This window comes from Calcarisporiella thermophila (assembly GCF_041956535.1).
Source record: "Calcarisporiella thermophila strain CBS 279.70 unplaced genomic scaffold VTP21scaffold_5, whole genome shotgun sequence".
In the NCBI taxonomy this organism is placed as follows: Eukaryota; Fungi; Calcarisporiellomycota; class Calcarisporiellomycetes; order Calcarisporiellales; family Calcarisporiellaceae; genus Calcarisporiella; species Calcarisporiella thermophila.
Window position 1 is genome coordinate 228,402 of NW_027192195.1, and position 21,219 is coordinate 249,620.

The 21,219-nt window shown below is 45.3% G+C and overlaps 11 protein-coding genes and 2 non-coding genes across 13 annotated transcripts; 7 read left to right on the forward strand and 6 right to left on the reverse strand.

Moving 5' to 3' along the window:
* Positions 1 to 76: 76 nt before the first annotated feature.
* VTP21DRAFT_9179 (uncharacterized protein) lies at positions 77 to 418 on the reverse strand (the record flags this gene model as incomplete). Its single annotated transcript, XM_069400107.1, has 1 exon — positions 77 to 418. The coding sequence occupies one exon, from the start codon at positions 416 to 418 to the stop codon at positions 77 to 79; it is 342 nt and encodes a 113-aa protein (XP_069254067.1).
* A 788-nt stretch (positions 419 to 1,206) lies between these two features.
* On the reverse strand, positions 1,207 to 1,280 carry VTP21DRAFT_t56. Its single transcript has one exon. It is a non-coding gene; the product is annotated as a tRNA-Ile (tRNA).
* Positions 1,281 to 1,416: 136 nt separating this feature from the next.
* VTP21DRAFT_9180 (uncharacterized protein) lies at positions 1,417 to 2,745 on the forward strand (the record flags this gene model as incomplete). The annotated part of the gene is made up of 1 exon (XM_069400109.1): positions 1,417 to 2,745. The coding sequence occupies one exon, from the start codon at positions 1,417 to 1,419 to the stop codon at positions 2,743 to 2,745; it is 1,329 nt and encodes a 442-aa protein (XP_069254068.1).
* A 114-nt stretch (positions 2,746 to 2,859) lies between these two features.
* Positions 2,860 to 3,886, reverse strand: VTP21DRAFT_9181 (uncharacterized protein; the record flags this gene model as incomplete). Its single annotated transcript, XM_069400110.1, has 7 exons — positions 2,860 to 2,919; positions 2,982 to 3,086; positions 3,147 to 3,344; positions 3,427 to 3,494; positions 3,551 to 3,609; positions 3,673 to 3,757; positions 3,820 to 3,886. 7 exons carry the CDS (start codon positions 3,884 to 3,886, stop codon positions 2,860 to 2,862), a joined length of 642 nt encoding a protein of 213 aa, XP_069254069.1.
* A 320-nt stretch (positions 3,887 to 4,206) lies between these two features.
* VTP21DRAFT_9182 (uncharacterized protein) lies at positions 4,207 to 5,128 on the reverse strand (the record flags this gene model as incomplete). The annotated part of the gene is made up of 4 exons (XM_069400111.1): positions 4,207 to 4,518; positions 4,586 to 4,835; positions 4,894 to 5,015; positions 5,093 to 5,128. The coding sequence occupies 4 exons, from the start codon at positions 5,126 to 5,128 to the stop codon at positions 4,207 to 4,209; spliced, it is 720 nt and encodes a 239-aa protein (XP_069254070.1).
* A 367-nt stretch (positions 5,129 to 5,495) lies between these two features.
* VTP21DRAFT_9183 (uncharacterized protein) lies at positions 5,496 to 6,915 on the forward strand (the record flags this gene model as incomplete). The annotated part of the gene is made up of 3 exons (XM_069400112.1): positions 5,496 to 6,168; positions 6,239 to 6,410; positions 6,480 to 6,915. The coding sequence occupies 3 exons, from the start codon at positions 5,496 to 5,498 to the stop codon at positions 6,913 to 6,915; spliced, it is 1,281 nt and encodes a 426-aa protein (XP_069254071.1).
* A 643-nt stretch (positions 6,916 to 7,558) lies between these two features.
* Positions 7,559 to 8,290, reverse strand: VTP21DRAFT_9184 (uncharacterized protein; the record flags this gene model as incomplete). Its single annotated transcript, XM_069400113.1, has 2 exons — positions 7,559 to 7,791; positions 7,978 to 8,290. The coding sequence occupies 2 exons, from the start codon at positions 8,288 to 8,290 to the stop codon at positions 7,559 to 7,561; spliced, it is 546 nt and encodes a 181-aa protein (XP_069254072.1).
* Positions 8,291 to 9,777: 1,487 nt separating this feature from the next.
* VTP21DRAFT_t46 lies at positions 9,778 to 9,851 on the forward strand. The gene has a single exon. It is a non-coding gene; the product is annotated as a tRNA-Ile (tRNA).
* Positions 9,852 to 11,126: 1,275 nt separating this feature from the next.
* VTP21DRAFT_9185 (uncharacterized protein) lies at positions 11,127 to 13,363 on the forward strand (the record flags this gene model as incomplete). The annotated part of the gene is made up of 8 exons (XM_069400114.1): positions 11,127 to 11,512; positions 11,604 to 11,649; positions 11,714 to 11,764; positions 11,852 to 12,003; positions 12,072 to 12,553; positions 12,619 to 12,804; positions 12,867 to 13,058; positions 13,134 to 13,363. 8 exons carry the CDS (start codon positions 11,127 to 11,129, stop codon positions 13,361 to 13,363), a joined length of 1,725 nt encoding a protein of 574 aa, XP_069254073.1.
* An 812-nt stretch (positions 13,364 to 14,175) lies between these two features.
* Positions 14,176 to 14,822, forward strand: VTP21DRAFT_9186 (uncharacterized protein; the record flags this gene model as incomplete). The annotated part of the gene is made up of 2 exons (XM_069400115.1): positions 14,176 to 14,297; positions 14,363 to 14,822. 2 exons carry the CDS (start codon positions 14,176 to 14,178, stop codon positions 14,820 to 14,822), a joined length of 582 nt encoding a protein of 193 aa, XP_069254074.1.
* Positions 14,823 to 15,097: 275 nt separating this feature from the next.
* On the reverse strand, positions 15,098 to 16,478 carry VTP21DRAFT_9187 (uncharacterized protein; the record flags this gene model as incomplete). The annotated part of the gene is made up of 2 exons (XM_069400116.1): positions 15,098 to 15,764; positions 15,853 to 16,478. 2 exons carry the CDS (start codon positions 16,476 to 16,478, stop codon positions 15,098 to 15,100), a joined length of 1,293 nt encoding a protein of 430 aa, XP_069254075.1.
* An 845-nt stretch (positions 16,479 to 17,323) lies between these two features.
* On the forward strand, positions 17,324 to 18,514 carry VTP21DRAFT_9188 (uncharacterized protein; the record flags this gene model as incomplete). The annotated part of the gene is made up of 4 exons (XM_069400117.1): positions 17,324 to 17,600; positions 17,701 to 17,804; positions 17,872 to 18,283; positions 18,345 to 18,514. The coding sequence occupies 4 exons, from the start codon at positions 17,324 to 17,326 to the stop codon at positions 18,512 to 18,514; spliced, it is 963 nt and encodes a 320-aa protein (XP_069254076.1).
* A 706-nt stretch (positions 18,515 to 19,220) lies between these two features.
* VTP21DRAFT_9189 (uncharacterized protein) lies at positions 19,221 to 21,180 on the forward strand (the record flags this gene model as incomplete). Its single annotated transcript, XM_069400118.1, has 4 exons — positions 19,221 to 19,401; positions 19,502 to 20,378; positions 20,474 to 20,909; positions 21,055 to 21,180. The coding sequence occupies 4 exons, from the start codon at positions 19,221 to 19,223 to the stop codon at positions 21,178 to 21,180; spliced, it is 1,620 nt and encodes a 539-aa protein (XP_069254077.1).
* Between the last annotated feature and the right edge of the window lie 39 nt (positions 21,181 to 21,219).

The following is a 21,219-nucleotide window of genomic DNA, read 5'->3' on the forward strand; positions in this document are numbered from 1 at the left end:
GAATTAGGAGGGGCCTCGATGGAGAACATTTCCAAGATGTTTATTGCTTATTAGGCAAAATAAAAATTAGGCCAGTTCACTCAGCACAGCGACTGATGAAAGAGCCAGCAGTGAAGCGTGTTCGTGGTCTCGATCCCTTCACCTTAAGGGCGGGGAGGCCTCCACAATTTCCGTTTTCAAACCAAAGTGTCTCGATGCTTGGCCCGGTGTTGAATCCATACACGGTCCTGGCCTCAGCCGGAATGGGGTTGCATTTCCCGCTAACAAGGGTATAATGGAGACGTTTTTCGTGGTTGGGGGAGTAGAAGAGGGTCAAGGAATAGGTAGAGGGGCAAATCTCAGCTAAGGGGGCCGCTTCGGAGCGGGTGGAGAGCAGGCCTACTAGAGCAATGACAGAGAGAGCAAGAGCGGAGCGCATTTTTCAAAAGCCTGTTCGGTAAACGCAATAAACACTGGGGACTAGGAGGGTGGAAAGCAAGAGGAGGTGAGGTGAGAGGCAGGATGCAAGAGGAATCGGTTGATTTAAAAGGGCTGTTAAGGTGAGTGACGTGGTTTGAGGTTCATTTCCACATTAACTCTAATCGCCTTCCACCTATCCATCCCTAAAGAGATTCGTCTCGAATTTTCGAAAATAACTGGGCAACACACGATCTTATTCATCGAACGAATTCCCACTCACATATTGAGTTGACTCAACAAGACTGAGTCAAGTCTCACGAACCTCCCTATTGAATCCCTTAACACCGCCTTGATTATTAATAGGCGGTTAACAAGTTGTGCAGCCCAGAGCAGCGTTGCCCTCCTACCCACCAGGCTTATTCAGTTCGATAAAAGAAGAAGAGGTGAAGAAGGTGCAATAGCAGATGTTGAGTTTGAAAATGGACCAGAAACAGAGGGCTTAAAGAAATGATGGATGCTTATAAAATTGTCAGTCGTAAAATGCCGCCGATTTTCAGGCAACAAACCGACCATTGCCGGACAAATCCGACCCATGAACTTTCTCGGTTCTCTCGGTCACTACACTTGAGTGCTTCCACGGCTCGGCGAAGATTCTTAATATGTAACCTTCTTATTATGTGCATATTATGTACAGGCCACGTAATGAAATACCGTTGCAGCATGAGATGTAAAATCGGCAAATATCCGTCGGTTGCGTCCACCTAATTAAGGAAAAAAAAGGCCAATTCCAAAAAGTAAATCTACCTTTGCTCGTGACAGGGATCGAACCTGTGACCTTGGCGTTATTAGCGCCACGCTATAACCAACTTAGCTACACGAGCTGACGAAAAATTTTTGAAAAAAAAAGTATCTGTAAACAAAAAGTGTGACTCGTTTATGACTGTTAATTGATCGTGCTTCTTTGTATCAAAATTTCGGTTATTATTACCATTCAGAATTCTACTCCACGCTTACTCCATGCTCAACGACGGCTCGATTTTATTATCTCATCTCCAGAAATATGGTCTAGACCTTGTGCCACACTCTACCAAGATTCGAGCTGTTACAGCCAAGAGAACTTTCCATCCAGGCAGTGAAATTGCGCGTTGGCTTCCCCTTGCTGTCGTTCCCCTTCCCGATCACGCGCAAAAACTTTGCCATCAATGTCTTGAAACAGCCAAAAGTAGGTGTTCTCGATGCAAGAAAGCTTGGTTCTGTGGTACCGCGTGTTTTCAAAATGCATGGTCTGAGTGGCACAAAGTGACTTGTGGAGCCGATGTTAAGTTGGATGCCGAGGGCCTTATGCTACTAAAAGTTACAATTGCGTTAAAGGGTCAGAAAGGCGCAGTGGGCGAGGCATTTTTATCACTCCCTACCCATATTAATGAGTTATCTGCCCAGGTGATTGCTCGGTTTAGACAGATTGCGGCTCAAGTACATGGGCTAATCCCAGAAGTGGATGTCGAGATTCTGTTGTCCTATTTGTGTCGCTTCCGATGTAACAATTTTTCTGTCGTAGATGCGCAGCTCTTCCCAGTAGCGGAGGGAACTTATCCATTTGGATCCTTACTAAACCACGCCTGCCGACCTAACGCAGTGGCGCTCTACGATGGAAACACACAGGTGATTCGAGTACTGGAGAAGATTGAGGTTGGAGAAGAGGTGTCAGTTGCGTACATGGATGTGATCCATGGAAAGTTGGCACGTCAAGCGGCACTTCGTGAGACCTATGCTTTCAATTGCCAATGCACAAGATGCCTTGGTGATGATTGGGTCGATAGCTTGTTGGAGATCGATGGGAGAAAGACGGGGATTGAGGTAGAAGAGGATCTGACTAAATGCGAAGTGAATTCACCTTCCATAGCTAGCACATTTGCCAGCACCGTGATCACAACCTATCTAAATTCACGGTCTGACAGGCTGAAAGCAAACGAGCTGCCCCAAGATATTCTTATCCTCCCCTACTCGCTCGTCGATGCAGTATCCCATGCAAACGCTCGATTCCAAAAATGCATCACCTATGGACATTGGGAAGGGGCAGGCCATCTGGGCCGGTTTATCTTAGCCGTCTATCTCCTAGCGTATCCTAGAAACCATCCCATGACTGGGCTCCATGCTTTCTCTCTTGGAAAATGCCTATGGAATTGTAGTAATTTGGCCGCAACTCAAGAAGCTATAAAATTCTTGAGTTTGGCAACGACGGTGCTTGAGCTAAATCTTAGAGGTAACCGAACCGGGGAGAAAGTGGTCAACGAGGCAAAAGCACTGTTGCATGAAGCGCAGAAGGAATGCAGACGTATGAGTTGAAAATTCAATTTTCCATAATACACAGTGTAGCATCTCATCCTTGGAATAACGCCTCATGATAATGAACATTTTATTCTATTTAAACTATTTGCATTTAATCTTGTTATATCTTCTCTACCGCCAAAACTTCAAGATGTATTGCTTTTCTCTCCCCGCTTTCCGCTCCATTGCGATCTAAAATGCTCTTATTAGTCATCCCTGACATCCCACGTTACCAACGCAAATCTTACTATTACCTTTCCATGAAGGCCCCAGTCTCGCTTCATCCAATCCAAGATTTCGTGTGGTTTGTTTTCACTGATAACCAGGAGGTAAAACATCCCCGTTGGAGAGAGTAGCTCCTACAAACACTCATAGAATATAAATCCAGTCTACAGAGGTACACTCAAAAATATGCCCACCGACACAAGGGGAATCATCCGGTCGATAATCTCCCTTCCATCTTTTCCGCCTGCCCAGGCAGCTTCTATCGAATTGCTTCCAACCTCATCGGAGGTTGTCAGCACGTAGGGAGGATTCATATAGAGTATGTCGACTTTGTGACGAAGACGGGGAAGTAATGAGTCGCAGAGCGATGTTGTTATCACGTCAGCGTGCACCTTACAACACGGACATGGGTACAACGAGATACATATAAAATAAATGAAGGGCTAAAGTTGAAAACCAACATTGAAGCCTTACATTGTTTTTTATGCATGTTAGCTTAGTGGCCACCGAGGCTCGCGGGTTTATATCTGTGCAGAGTAGCACTACCGACGCGGTAAGCGAAATTGAGTAGAACATGGCTACTAATTGGCCCACTTACATACACCAGTCCCCTCAAGAATTTTTCCTAAGAATGCCGTTACACATCCAGAGCCTGACCTTAAAACCAAGAGGGAGATCAGCGCGACTAATATTATCATAGACTGCTTCTGATCCGCTTACCCGACCTCAAGCCCTATCTTTGGATCTCTCTTCTTTATTTCCAAGGCATCTTGTTCGAGGGCATCAAGCAGTAAAAAAGTATCCTCTGAATTCGATGGAATTTAGCATCGAGTGACAAACTTCTGTGTCAAAGGCGGAAGTGTTTACCTGCTGGTTCATATATGTGCCTAAAGTCATTCGAGGATAAATGGGAGAGATCTGGAGTCGGGATCATAGCTCTATCCCTTCTCGGCCAAATTTAAAGTGTAATTAAAATGTTGCTCAGTAATAAAATCGTCCCGTGTCCAATTCTTAAGCAAGCCTTATTTTAAAATGTAAAAGGAACACCTAAAGTGAGGGGGAGGGGAGCAGGTGTGAGTATCCAATAATAAGCCAAAGTAGAAGAAAAAAGCAATATATATATAAAGGAACTATACAAGAAGAAGAAAGTACGATACACATTTCCACCTTTTATCATTTTCTGAAGTAAACCGAAAATGGAACTAGATAACAGTAGAACAATAGGGTATAACAATAAGAGAGGAAAGCCGGCGGTCAAGCCCGCCGTTTCTTCTTCGCTCTGTCCTCCTGCTCAAAGATGGCTCGAAGCCGTGCATTTTCCGCCTGTAACTGTGCGTTCTCCTCTGCTAACTGTCGATTGGATTGCTTAAAGGTTTCCAATTGCCGAGTCAGGTCGCTTACTGTTTGCTCGGCCATCAGACGGTCCAGCGTCTGCTTTTGCATCACTGAAGCATGCTCTTCCTTGAGTTGCTGAATATAGCCCACCGCTCGTTGAAGAATCAATCCTTTATTCTTCTCGCATCCTGGCACAATCTTCGCCAGCTCATTGATGCCTTCGTTGATGGTCTAGAGCATATGTAAGAGATCCCCAATGAATAACAGGGACAAAAGGTAGGAGAATTAAGGTACTTGCCTCCCTACGACGGCGCTCGACCTCTTTGTGATTTTCCTTTCGTAACCGATGCCATTCTTCACTTCCTACGGGGGGTTTTTGTTGCTGAGGATTAGCCTGGCGCGCATTCTGCACAACGCGAAGCGGCGACTCTTGCTTGTTCAGCCCTGCCTGCTGGAGTTGGGCGGCAAGCTCAGGGTTTGAGGCAAGGAATTGCTGGGTTGCTTCAGGATTAGATGCGAGAAGATGTTGTGCGGCCGCAGAGAGTTGACTATCAGCGGAATGTGGTTAGCAAAGTGTAAGATCAGGCCCCAATTACACGCTTATACTTTGTAGTTTGGGAAGTCAGGGGTATGGGTCGCTCAGATGAAGCCTTTGATCTATCATTGGACGAATTGACATCAGGCTGTGAAGGTTTCTCACCGTCTTCTTTCATATGGCCATTCAATGACTATACACATGAGAAAAAAAAAAAAGTTAAATTTCGCCCACGATTACAACGCAACGTACTGTCCAATTTTTGCTCACCATTTGAAGGATGGTTGCACCGTCTTCACTTGACATTTTACAGTTGCGATGTTCACGGGAGATGGTAGTAAAACGACTATATTGTCAAAAGAGTGTACAATAAAAACAAAATACTATAGGCGATAATTTAATAATGGTGGGAAGGGGCGAAAAGAGAAATATGAAATTGACGCTACAACTTTGGAGTACTTTTCGTTTTGGTCGCGTTTCGCGTATTTTTTCTTTTACAGAGGACCAAAGGATATGAAAAGAGCAGGTGACCTGCGATAAGGGCAAAAGACGGGTGGAGAAAAAGTCACTGAAATTATTCTAATGGACAAGCCACGGATCACGTGGGCTATCCATTAGCATAGAGAGCAAACAATCAAAACAAACTCTCACACGCCTTTGAGGACAACAAAACATGAGAAACATCAAGGTTTTTGGTGGATCGTCTCATCCCCTTCTCACCGAGCAGATCTGTACCCGCCTGGGTATCCAACCAGGCAAGGTGAAGCTCTCCAAGTTCTCGAACCTAGAAACGAATGTAGAGATTGGAGAGAGCGTTCGTGACTGCGATGTTTACATTATTCAGAGTGGATGCGGACATGTTAATGACAATTTGATGGAGATGCTTATTATGATCCAGGCTTGCAAAACTGCCAGCGCACGCAAGGTGACAGCAGTTATCCCGTGCTTCCCATATGCAAGACAGCCTGATGCTCCTTATAAGAAGGCGGGAGCTCCTCTCTCGCGGGTCTCGTCATCAGTTTCCTCGCTACCCGCCACACCCGCAGCGGGGGAAATTAGAGATCCTATTAGTCTGGCAAATGCTGTGCAACGGATACAGGTCAATGGGACCGATTCGGCTGCAAGCACGGCTCCATCCTCTCCCACGGCAGATGCCACGCCTACCGACAGCAACGGCTCGCCACAAGTACACAGGCACAATGCTCAGCGTCCCACGGTGCTCCAACTTCCAAGTGCTTTGTACCAGTCATCTGGTTTTATGTCACAGCAACAGTCGTCGAGCAGCGGCTATAAGCACTGGGTTGCACGCTCGGGCACACTTATTGCCAACCTTTTGATGTGCGCAGGTAAATATTGTGTTTTCATCCCTCTGAAAATAGATGCCTACAGCATATGCTCATCAATATGACTGAATAGGTGCGGATCACATTATTACAATGGACCTCCACGACCCGCAATTCCAAGGCTTTTTTGATATCCCAGTTGATAACCTTTATGGACAACCTCTTATGATCAAGTACATAAGAGAAAACGTGAAGAACTATGAGGATGCAGTTATTGTTTCTCCAGATGCTGGTGGCGCCAAAAGGTTCGCGGCCCCTATATTTTCCCAAATCCCTGCAGACCTTTAGTTGATCGCCTCTTTTTATTTTCATAGAGCCACGGCCATTGCTGAGAAGCTACATATGGATTTTGCCTTAATTCACAAGGAGCGACGGCACGCCTCGAAACCCAACAAGACAGACATGATGCTTGTAGGAGATGTGCGCGACAAAATCTGTATTCTTATTGACGATATTGCAGACACCTGCTTCACCATCACTAAGGCGGCTAAAGTGCTGGTGCAGAATGGTGCTAAGCAGATTTATGCCATTATCACCCACGCTACCATGTCGGGAGACGCGCTACGGCGACTTGAGGCGAGCCACATTGATCATATTGTGGTCAGTAACAGCGTTCCACAGGAGGAGCATCTTCAACGGTGCTCAAAACTTCGGGTCTTCGACGTGGCTGCCATATTTGCCGAGGCGATCCGGAGAATCCACAACGGCGAGAGTGTTTCGGTGCTTTTTGAGGTGCGAGACATCTGTTAAACACCAAGCTATACATCGTATCTTTCTATATTTCGGTGTGTTGTAACTTCAATTTGCCGCATTCTCACCTTTGATCTGTTTTTCCCTGTCAAACAAGAAAAAAATTGTAATGTACATATGATTATAAGAATATGCTTTTTTATTGTTCCAAACCACTAGAGATAGATCGAACTTATTATAGACGATGACTCTGGCTTGTTCGCTGAACATTTTAAACATTCCATCTTGCAAGAAAAGTTAAAATCTTGAAATGTTAATAAAAAAATCTTTATTGAAAGTTTATCATATTTAGTCAAACAGTTACAATATTAGCCTACAACGACGAGAACCCTCGGTACCATGCTGAATGCAACGACGGATAAAACACCAAGTTTAAAACCCTAAAACACAGTACTATTTGTACAGGTTACAAACACCCCGAGCATTTGGATACTGTGATGTGGCCTATTCATTGAGGATGCCTTGGAAGATGAGCTAGAGAAGAGGAGAGCGAATGTAGAGGAAATACTATCGGCTAAGGGCGGAAGTGGGAGATAGAAACAGGAATGGGACACTGATAACGAAGGAGTGATACGACTCCATGGCAAACACTATGACGTACTTGGTTGGCGACGGCCGCAATACCGTCTAGTGACGCCACGTCTCAGCGGCCTTTCTCGCGTGTATAATCGAGGCCTGTAAGTAGATACGGGGCCCATGCTGCCTCACGGTTCTCCCCACGCATCAGGTCGCACCTACTCATATTCATCCACCCGAACCATGCAAACCATACATTGCCATGTTTGCCCATGAGATCACCCTCTATTGTAGTTTCTATGGCCCTCCTTACACCGTCCGGGTCCGCGCACTCTCCGTCGAATTGTGTCCGCTTAGGCACTACACGTCACCCTGGAGGTATCACGACTTGCCTGTGCGGATATATAACGTGGGCGGTGCATGATTCATCAGTGACATACTGGTCACCTACCGCCATAGCTGTGTCGCCACTCTCTAGCATCTCTGCCAAGCACGGTTTTCCACAATGGTGGCTCCCAAACCCAGCAGCTCATGCTTCCTCCTCACATTTGTTCTCACGCAGACCGCCACTGATCCGAGCTACTACTTCACTGAACTCCACCCCATCGCCTGTGGTAGACTCAAACACATCTACTAGTGGTCCCACACTATGCATACCGCCGTCCGCCCCTAAAAAATCACGGCAAGTATATACACGTTCTTTCAACCAGCTATCTAACCTGTCAGCACTCCACCTGTACATCTTTCCTCCGTGCCCTGGCTCGCCATTCCCCAAATACACCACACGAAGCCCCCCAGTATATATCTGGATCTGCACACCATCCCATACCTCTACGCGCTCGATATAGAATTTGCCCATGAATCGGTAGAGGCCAATCAAAGTATGGTGTCGGATTTTGTCGAAGTTTGTAAATAAATTTCTTAGACTAAGTGCTTGTAAATACTGTGAAGTGAAGTTTATTATAGCTGATTTTTGTGAGAAATGTTAGCATCTTACGATCATTTTGTTTTGTGAATTGTTCATTTCACTAGCCTTATTATATACAAACTTTATAATTCTTCGATAATTCTCTTATATTGCTCTTATATTGTATATGCATGTGAAACATTATTTTTACGATAAAGATGTTTAAGTGATTACACAATTATATATCCACAATGTATTATTGAGACTATCAGCAACTTTTGCCTCAGAGGGGTGATTTCTTTAGCTCTTCGGCCTTTTGTGTATTCATGCTATCTGGGTGTAATTTCATGAGTAAATGGAGTGAGTATCTGGACGGTCTTGTCTTATTGATGCAGCTTGGACTTTTTTGAGCATAATGTTTGTGACAGGAGTTTTACAATGGGGTAGACACACTCTAGGATAAAGTTATTTTGTTTCCATCTGTCTATATAGTGAGGTAGAATAATTTCTGATAGCTCCGGAGTGTCATGACCCGTTTTAAAAATACTAAGTTTACAAAGGTCTTAAAAGCGACAACTCATTTATGATATATTTTGTGTGGAAATTTCACTGCTTCTTGTAGCGAGATCTTAAAACTTGAAAATTATTTTTTTAACTATAGGCTCTATTGAATACGATAATTATAATCGTTTTTTTTCAACCAAGGACCTTTATTGAAAAGTATCCTATACTGTTAAAAAGATAGGGTAGCTTCTACGTCAAAATCACCCAGGTAATGCCCCTGGCCTACCTTGCAGAATCCGGAAGCTAGAAGGAAGAAGTAAGAAAGAGAGAAAGAAGTGTAAGTGGATGAGTGAAAGGGTGATGAGGAAAGAGCTAGGAAAGTATGGAAACAGAAATTAGCTTAATTAAGGAAAAAATGTGAGAGGGAGGGATAAAAAGTTGTGTGCAACGGTATTAAGATAGATTGCTTACGTACATGAAATAATGAAGAGAAGGGAAGGATTGAAAAAGTAAAGGAAAGAAGCGAAAAAAAAAGAAAAAAAAGGAAAGATATGGAAAACGATAGAGGGAGTGGTATTAATATACAGCGGTGAGGGGTTGGGTGCAGTTCTCAGGCCCGAGTTCGGACTGGGATTTGATCTTCAGAGGTGTCCTGGGTGAAAATCACAGAATCAATCTATGATGTTCACCAAGTTTCCCTTTATCATTTATCGATGAAGTCTTTTTTCCGACCCTGTTTCATTGCCATCCACTACTTGGACTTTATTCCTTACTGCATTTCATGGTCAAATTGTTTGGTTATGGCTACCGGGTTGGGTTGGGCATCGTCTAGCATTACTTCAAGTCTCGAGCGATAATTATAATATTATTTATGTCGGAGTTTGAAATACATTAGATAGCTAATGAGAAGCTTAACCGACTCAAATTTCGCAGGAGCTCGTGTAGCTAAGTTGGTTATAGCGTGGCGCTAATAACGCCAAGGTCACAGGTTCGATCCCTGTCACGAGCAATTCTAAATAATCTTTTTTTGTTTTTGTAATTGTAAACGTGTAAAATCTTACGCGTTTATTTTTTTTTTGGGGGGGGGGGGGAGAGGGGTGGGAGGTTTAAATAAAACTGAACTCCTTGTATTCAACACAAGAATTTGATATTTTTAATATTTTTAGGATAGAGTTAAATCTACTTAACCAATTACTACAATTTCGATGATGATATTGAACAGGAAATTTTTTATGGCGCCTTGGCTACATTTTCCTTAGGTTATTAATATATATATTGATAATCAAAGTTTCCTTGTTTCGTTAGCCAAACTAGAACAGACATCTATTTTCAGAGGGCCAATTCAAGGTAGATCTTGGCGTTAACCGCATCAATATCAAAAATACACTAATCAGCAAAAAAAGGAATCGCAATTTTTCTCTCATTTCATCATGGCGTAGATTCGTACACAATCATTTATGGAATAATGTGAGTTTAACAATATATTATCCCCATCTTAACCTCGATTCGATTTCATCTACTGCACGGTAGGGGGCCAACTAGATCTATTGCAAATGGGACCAATGCGAATATAGAGATTTGAGTCTGCAGCACTAAAACCGAACATGGTATGGCTCTGTTCCCCTTTCAGTCGAGATGAAAATGGAGAAAAATGATGGGGGAAGGGGAAGGGGGCTATTACCGTCCGGTTTTAACCGTATTTTTTGGTGAGGGAAGGAGGGAGGGCGGTCGGGAAGGGATCTTACTCGCCTATATGATAATGGGTGGGGGAAATTAGTCACGCTTGACGAACAGAATAGAAATCTGTAGTAAGCTGTAATCGCAACGAAGTGCATGATATGCCTATTTAACAAACATGATGAAAAGGGACAAAAAGTTTCATATATTTATTTTTGCTTTTCATGCTTCCCCCAGCTTTCAACAATAAATATTAAGATATTAATAAAAAGACCTCATCGTGCATCTTTTTTTTTCCTCCCTTCATCACCGTTTACTCTCTCTGGGAGACTACTAAGACTTTCCCACTTGGTTCTCTTCGCTTTCTCACGGCCTTTTCCCCTTGCTAGTCTCTCTCCTCATCTTTGTCGGTTAACCTCTTGGCGGTCCCCATTCTACTTTTGTTTTTTTTTCATCTCTTTATCTCACGTAAGGTGTTCAGATATACCTGGTAGTTACTATTGTTGGTTTTTCTCTTACCATGCTGACTTTCCGACTTATTGCAGTTATTCTCTGGACTAGACTAGAGAAAACGAGCCTATCCCCACAGTAACCCTTGCGTAACTCCATGTCTCCGCGAATCGCACCCGCATCCAACCTCGAAACAATACCTGAGGAGCACTCTCGCTCTGTCAGCCCAAACACAGAAACAGAAAAGCCACGCTACCAGTACCATGCATATCCTCTCCTGTGGGACTTTATAGAGATGCCCCTTGAGACGCCTTCCAAAGATTCCATAAAAGATGGCTCCAGGACTTTTACGTCTATACCCCTGTCGCATCAAACGTTAAAGGCGAGAAACATAGCCACAACCAAGTTGGATGTATTGTCAGAGACGCCCGAAGAACTTGTAGTGATTGATCCGGAGACGGACCGGAAACTTGTAAGAAAAATCGATTTCAATCTAATCCCGTTACTGATCACGTTGTATATGTTAAGCACTCTCGATAAAGCGTAAGTTCATTTCTTCAATTGCTCTTCTCATTAAAAGTCTCTCGGTAAGCAGAGTGTCTTATTCATGTGTGTCTCTCCTTTCTCATCGTAGTGGCATCGCCATCTCAAAGCTAGTTGGAATTGAAACTGACCTTCATGTATGGATCTTTTAGTTGATCTCGACTTCTTTATTGTCTCTTCATCTTCTCTCCTCTACCATAGCTCGAAGGCAATCAGTTCAACTGGGCCCTCAGCGTGTTTAATCTTGGATATGTAAATACTAGACCTTTTGACTCTCTAAATTTTTGTCTTTTATCTCTGCCATCGCTCACACCCGACTGCTTCTAATCTTCCGTCTAGATTTTATTTATGCTTCCTTCCAATCTCGTCCTCACAAAACTCACTCCGCGTAAATGGATACCTCTTATTATGGTGGTATGGGGCTGCATTGAGATCGGGACAACTTTTTGCAAAAACTTTTTTCAATTAGTTTTTGCAAGATTTTTTCTTGGGTAAATCAAACTTCCTCTTTTTATGCATGGAAATATCCTGATGGTTTTTTCTCGACTCCCCTACATAGTATTGCTGAAGCTGGGCTATTTCCGGGGATCATCTTTGTTTTGTCTCTTTGGTACAAACGCTCGGAGCAGAACCTTCGGTTTGCACTCTTTGCCGCGGCGTCGGCCTTAGCCGGAGCCTTTGGCGGCTTTCTCTCCTATATTATTACCCGATTCAACGGCTTTTACGGCCTCTCTGCATGGCAATGGATCTTCATTCTGGAGGGTGTACCTACATTGATCTTTGCGGCCATTGCATTTGTTCGGATCACAAATCGTGTCGAGGACGCGAAGTTTCTGAAGGAGGATGAGAAGCAGCTGGTGCTGGATAGATTAAGAGAGGATTCAGTGGGCACCACCTCTACTCAACAAAAGAGTGGCCTGCAATGGGGACAGGTGAAAGACGCCGTATTCGACTGGAAAGTGTGGTGCATCATGCTTTTAGATTTCAGCATCGTTGTGCCTCTGGGTTCCATGTCTCTGTTCTTACCCACCATTATCAAAGGTACTATTTTGTGTAGGATCGCTCTGCTCATGCTCTGTCTTCATTGCATGCCATTGCTTTGTTAGGGATGGGCTTTGACACCTTCTCAACCCAGCTCCTCACTACCCCTCCCTACGTTCTTGCTGCCATTTCCACTCTCAGCATGGCTTATTTCTCGGACAAGTTACAAAGGCGCGGCACATTTGTCATCGCGGGTGCATGCATCGGTCTCGCCGGATTTGCAGGCCTTTTGCTCTTCGAGGGAACCATATGTAGGGCTATTCTCATTCAAGCCAGGTACCATTGATAAGTAATTTGTAATGGGTTTATCTAGTGTTATATATTTCGACCTGTGTGGTGGCCATCGGTATCTTTCCCGTTCACCCCTGCAAGACCAGCTGGCTCACCAACAATATTACGGGCTATACCAAGAGGGCGGTGGCGACCGCTCTCATGGCTGGCGCGGGTAACGTCGGCGGTTTTCTTGGTGCCCTCATTTATAGGCCGCAAGATGCACCCTTCTACAGTACGTATCGCTCCTCCCCTATTTGCCAATAGGTGTCTCTTTTCCTAACTCCTATTGTAAACATGTGTTTTCAAGCTTTCGGACACACGATCAATGCAATTTGTATCGCCATTGTGATCGTGCTCTCCTTCACTCTCCGATATTTCCTCCAACGGGAGAACCAGCAAAGAGATCGAAATCTAGTTGAAAATTGGGCCAAAGTCACACACCTCTCTCCAGACGAGCTTGCAGATCTAGGCGACAAGGTTGGTGGGGACATTGCCCAACTCTCCGTCTTCTTCTCGATTCTATCCAAGACGAACTAACATGTTCTTTTGCATCCTAGCATCCAAATTTCCGCTATACTCTCTGAGATGATATCTTCACCACATACCAACATATCGTCACATTTTATTATGATCTATCCGATTACATATTTTTTTGTTCAGTTCTATTATTTTATTTTCTGAAAATGGGCTGTAACGCTGTTAGTTTGAGGCATGTGCAAACACGTTGCTGTGCGCGCACTCCTCACTCTGTAGTTGCATGTCTACACTGTGGAAAAGAAACTGATCCGGCGCTAATGGCGGCAGTTTGCACGGTTTGTATAAAAAAGGACAATAAAGCTTTCCGTTTGCGCCTCCCTCGTGAGCAGGGCCGAAGCGATTACGTCGCCCCATGGAATCAGGAGGGGTTCTAATCGAACATTTCCTTTGGAACAAATCAATGAAAACAAATCCGGTAAGATTAGTCCACAACAATTTAATCAACACTGGTCCGTCTCACCCACACCACCCCCTAGTGGCTTTATAAGGAGAGCACCTTCCAATGCTGGAAGTTGTCAACTCCGCGGGTGAACGTTCTAAACATTCCTTTTGTGCGTAATAAAACAAGCCTTTTTTTAACGGTTTTTCTCTTGAGAAAAGTACCGCTTGATACAATATAAACACTCCCTCCTCTACATGTGCCGCGACACTTAGCTCCCAACCCATCCTCTCCCCTCCCAATCGCGAAAAGAAAACCACACCAATCGCTTTTCATCGGTGATGGGCTCATGACAGGCCCTGATCAAGTTTTGGAAACACTCATCAACCAGCCGTAAATCACATTCACTACTTCAAAATCCCTCGTTTCCCCCATGTTCAAATCAACATGCATGTTACTTCTTTTACTCATTATCTCTTGCTCCATAACTACTGCGCTCTCTAGCCCACTCGGGCGCCGGAAGGATGCAGTAAGGCTGAACGAATCTCAGAAAACGTATAGAATACCGTGGTAGCTTCTTTCTCTCTATCGAGTTTACCCCTAATGTCTCTACCATTTAGTCTAGGTAACAGCCTGACTGCTTCCCAGCGTGACGAATATACCGATTTTCTTGAGACTCTAGAGCTTGAGGCTCGCTTACTCTCCTCCCTCATTAATCGGCAATGTCCTTCGGCATCCGAGGAACAATGGCACTGGTCCGTATTCATTCGGTATCTCAAGAGAGAATTTCCTTACTGGGCGAATGACCTCGATGCCTGGACTCGTGTCACGATGGAGCTTGACTCATTCGAAGACTGGGAAGAGTTTTTGAGGCAGCTAGCGGATCAAGTTCAAAAAGCGGAGACTCTATACAATCTCGATGTCAGACACAGGCATCCAACCAACGCAGTGCACCCGGCGCCGTGTCTACCCGCTGGAAACGTAAGTGATGCGACTACAAAGCAAAGGATAAGCGAAATGGAACAAGAGCTAATGGACGTGATGGATCGATGTCGAAATGGAGGGGGCGAATGTCCTTGACGAAATGGAATATCGCAATATTTATTGCTAATTTATAAGTAATATATTTGTAAATATCAAGTTTTTGCTTCCTTTTTTTTCCCTTTAATTGTACCATTATACCACTGAGTATTATAATTGGCCGAAATAAATATTTTCTATTGATGATATCGGATATAAAGCAAAGTGACCATTGAGAGAGGATGTAGAAGGATGTAGAAAGAAAGGTTGAACCAGTATATACAAGAGCCATTCAATAAGGTGAGGTGGAGATATATATCAGGAGAGTACGGCGGTTAAAAGTTCAAAATTGGGTACAAGATGAATAGAGATGCCATGAATAGAATGTTTGGGGCGAGTCCCATTGCAGAAGATTTTACGAAGCCTGAAGGCAAATTGACGGGCAGCGGTTGATCCCTGGTTGAGTACCCCATAGAGCTCAGCACCTGCATCAGCTTTGGTCCGATGGGGCCAGAACCTCCGCCTCGACGCACCGCCTCTTGAAGCGTCACGCCCTGGTCCTGGATGAACCGCATGAGAAAATCGGCGGTATTTGTATAGGTCCTATAGTCCACGTGGGAGATGCTGGAGCCATCGCTGAAGGGTTTAATCGAGGTTTCCAGAACGACTGCGTCCTGGGTTGTCGACTTTCCTTCGGGAAGGAATCCAAGACTGTCGGGGGTGGTTGCGATATTCATCATCTGCGTTCCAATCCGGACCAAGTCCGGGGATCCCTGTAAGATGGAGTTCAGGTCACTTGGAGAGATGAAATCAGAAGGAGCCGATGAGACGGCATTGTTGAGATCCTGCGTGTTTTGAGTGGTATGCTTAAGGTCGGGGAGGGTGACGGCATACCGATCGAAGACATACTCATAAAATTGGCTGATCCTGACCTGGCCAAGCCTGTTTTCAGAGGCGGTCAAGTCTGGAGTGAGCAAGGAGGAAGTGATGTAATCGGACCAGCTATTAGATAGATCAGAACAGGGTTAGATGGGGTCAGTCTAGCTTTAAGTCGGCAAGTAATGCCTCTAACACCATCGTCGTGTTTTACCTTGACGTGAATCCTAGCCCATGCATCAATTCGTGCAATACTACGAACAAAAAGTCGCTTTGGTTCTCTCCTATTGGCGTGGCGCCGTTAAACCAGAACGGAGCATCTGCATTGAATGCCGCTTGGATATCATATTGGCTGTATTGAGGGTGCGCGGAGAAATTCATTTGCTTCACGAGAGCTTGCGGATATAGCCTGGTCATGCCGTCGTTGTCTTTGAGCGGATGCATCCTTGCCGGTCTTGCACCGCCCAAGACTAGAAACCCACCATTGGTGCAGGCACCTTGCTCACGGCAGAAAGAGTAGTAGGAGGCGTTGACCGATACGGGCTGGGAGAGAATGAGGGAGGCGGATATGATCTGGCCAGCGGTTTCAAAGGCAGCCTGAGCTTCGGCGCAGTTTTTATCGGTCCTACAAGCGAAGTTGATGGAGAATGAATTGTTGCTCGAGGGTTGGGTGGCAACATCCAAGAACAATCTCGGTTTAGTTTGAAGCGGACAAGGAACGGCATGACGCACGGGTATCAGAGGGTTGGGCTGGTCATAACAGGTATAGGAGGTAGGCGAGGGCGCAGCGAAAGCCAGTGCCGGCATCAGGATGAGTAATAGAAGGTAGAGGAGTGTCATGCTTAGTTAATGAATTGTCAGGTACTTCGGCAGACTTTCTGGGTGTCTTTGTTTTTATATAAATATTTCTATGGAAAAAAGAAAAATTTGCTTGGCGTTTCCGTTAATATTATTGAAGGTGTTTAATTCTTTTACTAAAAACAACGGGGATGCCAAGATATATAAGGCAAAGAGATACTTTATTTAGAATATTTTACTCAAAGTTTACCCGTCCGCCTGCCCCTGAGATTTTAATTTTTGAATCCCCTATCGAAAACAGAATAAATATGCGTTTAGTAAACACGGCCAACACAATCAATTGACGGCGGAAATCGCCCGCAAAAATAGCAAAACAATACAAAAGAGAATGTCGATGTTAAAGCGTCAGTCAAATCAGAACAGGTGGTTACCGTGACAGACTTTTTGCCCACATCACCATTAGAAATGGTGTTGGTTTAATTTTGGGTTATACTAGCACAGAGGAGTCATCCCAATATGTATCCACTGTGACTCTGTATGCCCGTGCGCAAAGAGAAAAAAAAGTGAAGATGGGCAGGAGATGAATCGTTTTACTTACTTTTGCAGACAGGGGGCTGGAACGGAAGAGTGCAAGTTTGAAAGAGGTATAGGCTAGGGCCGCTTTTTAAAGTAAACAAGCGACTTGGAATCCTACTCTGATTCGTCCAGTGCCCAAAGAACCTAACCTAGCTCTTGTTAAAAACAAATTTGAGGAACGAGGCTTGTGGCACTAATTGCACTAGTGTATTCATCGAGGCCATTTCTCTTTCCAAGCTATTTCATATAATATACCGTATGAATATTTATTCCAGGTCCATTTATCCCTAATAATACCATCCCGTATAAGCATGGATAGAGCAGCACCAGAGCTACAAAAAATTAAATTTGGCCTCTTCGATGGCATCTGCGAGAGAGTCTCGCTTCCCCTTTGCCCCCTCATCGGCCCTCCAACTGCGGGCTTTACACCGCCTCAATATGATGGGGTGGAAGCCCTCTGTTATAGCAGAAACATCGAGATAGCCAGCACGCTCATTTTCCAACCTGCAACGCTCATTATCCATTTCGTATCCCTCATCATGACATCCATTATGATATACCACATCAAGTCGAAGTACACTGCCGTCGGTAAGTGGTGCTTCTGCTCAACGATGCCCTGCGTTTCTATTTGACCCGGCCTCGGGTCACTCTTGGCGTGGTTCGTCCTGACGGTCTAACTATTTTCTAGGTCGTAAGGAGATCGTCATGTTCTTTTACCTGTATATGCTCACCACTTTCCTCGAGATGCTCCTTGTCAGCGGCATTATACCCACTGCTTCCGTAGTATATCCCGTGAGTATATCGATTGCATCCTTCATCTTGATATCGCGTAGCCAGTGTTCTGACGATTTATGGTTAGTATTTCGCCGCTGCCCATGTGGGGCTAATAACAGCAACTCTGTGGTGCTTGATGTTGAATGGATTTGTCGGGTTCCAGTTTGCGGAGGATGGCACCCCATGGTCGCTTTGGTCCATCCGATTGAGCTCCTTCTTCTTCTTTGCGGTCTCCATGTTTATTGCCGTGGCCACCTTCCGCCCCATTCCTCCGTTCAATCCCACCTTCCCCACAGCGTTGTGGATAGTCTATTTCATATTTAATGGTCTCCTCTTGCTCATCTACGTTGTATCGCAAATCGTGCTGGTTCTCAACACGCTTGAGGATCGCTGGCCACTCGGCGACATTTCTTTCGGGGTTTTGTTTTTCACCATCGGCCAGGTCGTGTTGTTTGTCTTCTCGCAGATGATTTGCGACACGGCAAAGCACTATATAGGTAGGTGCTGCATCCAGCCTGTGCAGATGGCCAGGGTGCTTATCTTGTTTTCCTATGATAGATGGCCTATTCTTTGGCACTATTTGCAACCTACTCGCCGTCATGATGGTGTACAAATATTGGGATTCGATCACCAAGGAGGATCTCGAGTTCTCCGTGGGTAGCAAGCAAAATGTATGGGAGATCAAAGAGCTGCTTGGAGATGAGGAGCAGTCGCACTACCATTATTAATGCCTGAGCCTAGTCTCTTCACTTATATATACACCTATTTCATTTTTTATATCACTGATTTGAATTCCTTGTTTCCTTTATTTTTTTTTTCCCTTCTCTCTCTCCTCCCTTCTCATTCGTATTCACACATATATCGCTGCCCAAACACAACAACTAACTTCAGAATGAAAAAAAAATATTAGTAAATAAACTGGCATAGAGTTGCAACGAGGCTGGGGAATAGTGGCTGAAAGGTAGAGCTTCTGTATAAGCGGAAGTGCGAAGGGCAATTAATATGCTGCATAGGTTTCCTAATAGTATTCCGGCACAAGTATACGATTTAGAGTTTAGTATGGAGATCCTAACTCAAATGAACTTTAATTTTGGTAGTTGAGCATTTTTTATTTGAGCGGAAAGGGAAAACCCTTTCACTCAACCCTTCTTTTACTCCCTTATCCTTTTATTGCTTTTTATTATCGCCTGGCCCATAGACGACAGTAGTTTTTTTTTCTAAAAAAAAATACGCTGCCCACGTTCAAATCGATCTCCACCACCACCATCTAATTGAGATCGCTCTCCTTTCCTTCCTTTGTGTTTCTCTTATTATCCAAATCACCCATTTCTTGTTTGAGTGTCATCTTAGAAACTAATCCGATCTGCTCTTCGCCTTCTTTGCACCGCCTTACTGAAATAAGGAATCCATCTGTAATCAATCACTCAACTGAAGATGGCCGACGCTCGTATCAGCCAGTTATTACCGATGATAAAGTGCTCCGACTGCGGGGAGGATGTGGAGTTCCGCAAACTGGGAGACCACATTTGTTCAAAGGCTCCTCCAATGCCTGAGCTGCCCGCCTCTCTGCGGAAGCCTTCAGCTAGAGGACAGCCCCCACCTCCCGTCTCTACAGGTACATACACATGGGATTTTGATTGAGAATTATTTGAGTTCATCCGTATCCTTATGATTATGTCATTTTCTTCTGTGCGATCCCTCTCCCTTTATCCCAGATTCGCTCTATGAAAATTCCCATTCCTTCAATCAAGGCTCTACTCGCTCGCCGGTCGATCGCATCTCTCCACGCTATCGCGAGAGCAACGACGAGTATTCGCGCTCCACCATGGAATCCCACCGTGAGCAAAAACCCTCCCTCCCATTCCTAGAAAAGTACACCAAACAACGCAGCCCTACCAGCACCACCTCGTCCACAGATTCCGATTTCTTCATTGGCAATGGAAAGCGCTCCCCAGCTGGTGGTCGTGCTCCCCCATCGGGGGCACGCGATTTCGACGATGACGACGATGAGGGCTACGGATACAGTAAGTCCTCCGCGCCGAAAGGCTATCGACGAAACGATTTTGATTATGGCGGAGGGGGGCGGACGAGGGAGAACAGTATCAGGGATATGTCGGAGCCTTTTCGGAATAACTCGTATGACAATCATAGCTTTCTATCCAAGCCTGGGCTAGAATATGAGAGTATACAGCGCAGTCGGTCACAGGACGACTATTACCCTCCCCGTGGGGAGAGCCGGGGCCCGCGAGACACGAATACAAGTGCGGGCGGGGGTGCATTCGACGCCCTGATGCAGGATTTGATGAGGGAGATGGGAGACACTTCCCTGGACGGCGCTGGAGGCGGAGGGGGAAGAGGAAGAGGGCCGGCAGGGATCAAGGGGGGAAAGTGCGCCAGGTGTGGAAACGGAATCGAGCGGGAGGAGGGGTTCCGTGAAGCTCTGGGCAAAATGTTCCATACGCGGTGCTTTCACTGTTCGGTGTGCCGAAAGCCCCTGGCAAAGGATTACTTCGAGCTGGGCGGGGACCTGTTTTGCGGGAGGGACTATCCCGGGAAGAACGGTGCCAAAGCTCGGGAAATGTGTGCCGAGTGGTAAGTTCCTCTCTTGACTTCCCCCCCCCCCCCCGGGTGCGATCCCGAGATCAGAGATCTCCTACTTCACTAATCATTTGTACTCGATTGTTTAGTCATTCCCCCATCCTCTCGGATGCCGTCTTTTCCAACGGAAAGCCTTACCACCGTGAGCATGTTCGTTGCTATCACTGCCGCCTCCCGATCGAGCGCGCTGCTGGGGGGCCAGTAGAGCACCGGGGGAAGATCTATTGCCGCGAGGATTTTGCGGACCTCTTTCTGCCAAAATGTCGGGCATGCGGGTTGCCCGTGGAGGGTCAGGCGGTGTGCGCGAGCAAGCTGGAGGGTAAGTGGCACACCCACTGTTTTGGATGCAGGACTTGTCGTAAGCCGTTTCCCGACGGGAGTTTTTACGTGTGGGAGAATGCCCCCTATTGCAAGAGGCACTATCATAAGCTCAACAACTCACTGTGTAAAAAGTGCGACGATGCCATTGAAGGCCCTTGTGCCCAGACCATTGAAGGGTGGAGATTCCATCCTCCGTGCTTTACGGTAAGTGCTAACAATGGCTTCAGTTTAACTTTTCTCTCCCCTCCCTTCTGATCTTCACTTTCCCATTGCTCCACCCTCTCCGCATAATTCGGGTCCCTAACCGTATCTTCTTGTTTTGCGGTTTTTTTTTCACACTACTTTTTAGTGCGTTGTCTGCAGAGCACCCATCACAGATGTGTATTACATGGTCGACAAACGATTCTATTGCGAAGCGCATGTGGAGAGACAACGGCGAGCTGAGAAACGCCGGACTATGTTTAAACAGATTTAATAGTATATATGTTTGTTTGTTTTTTTTTTTCGCTTGTTT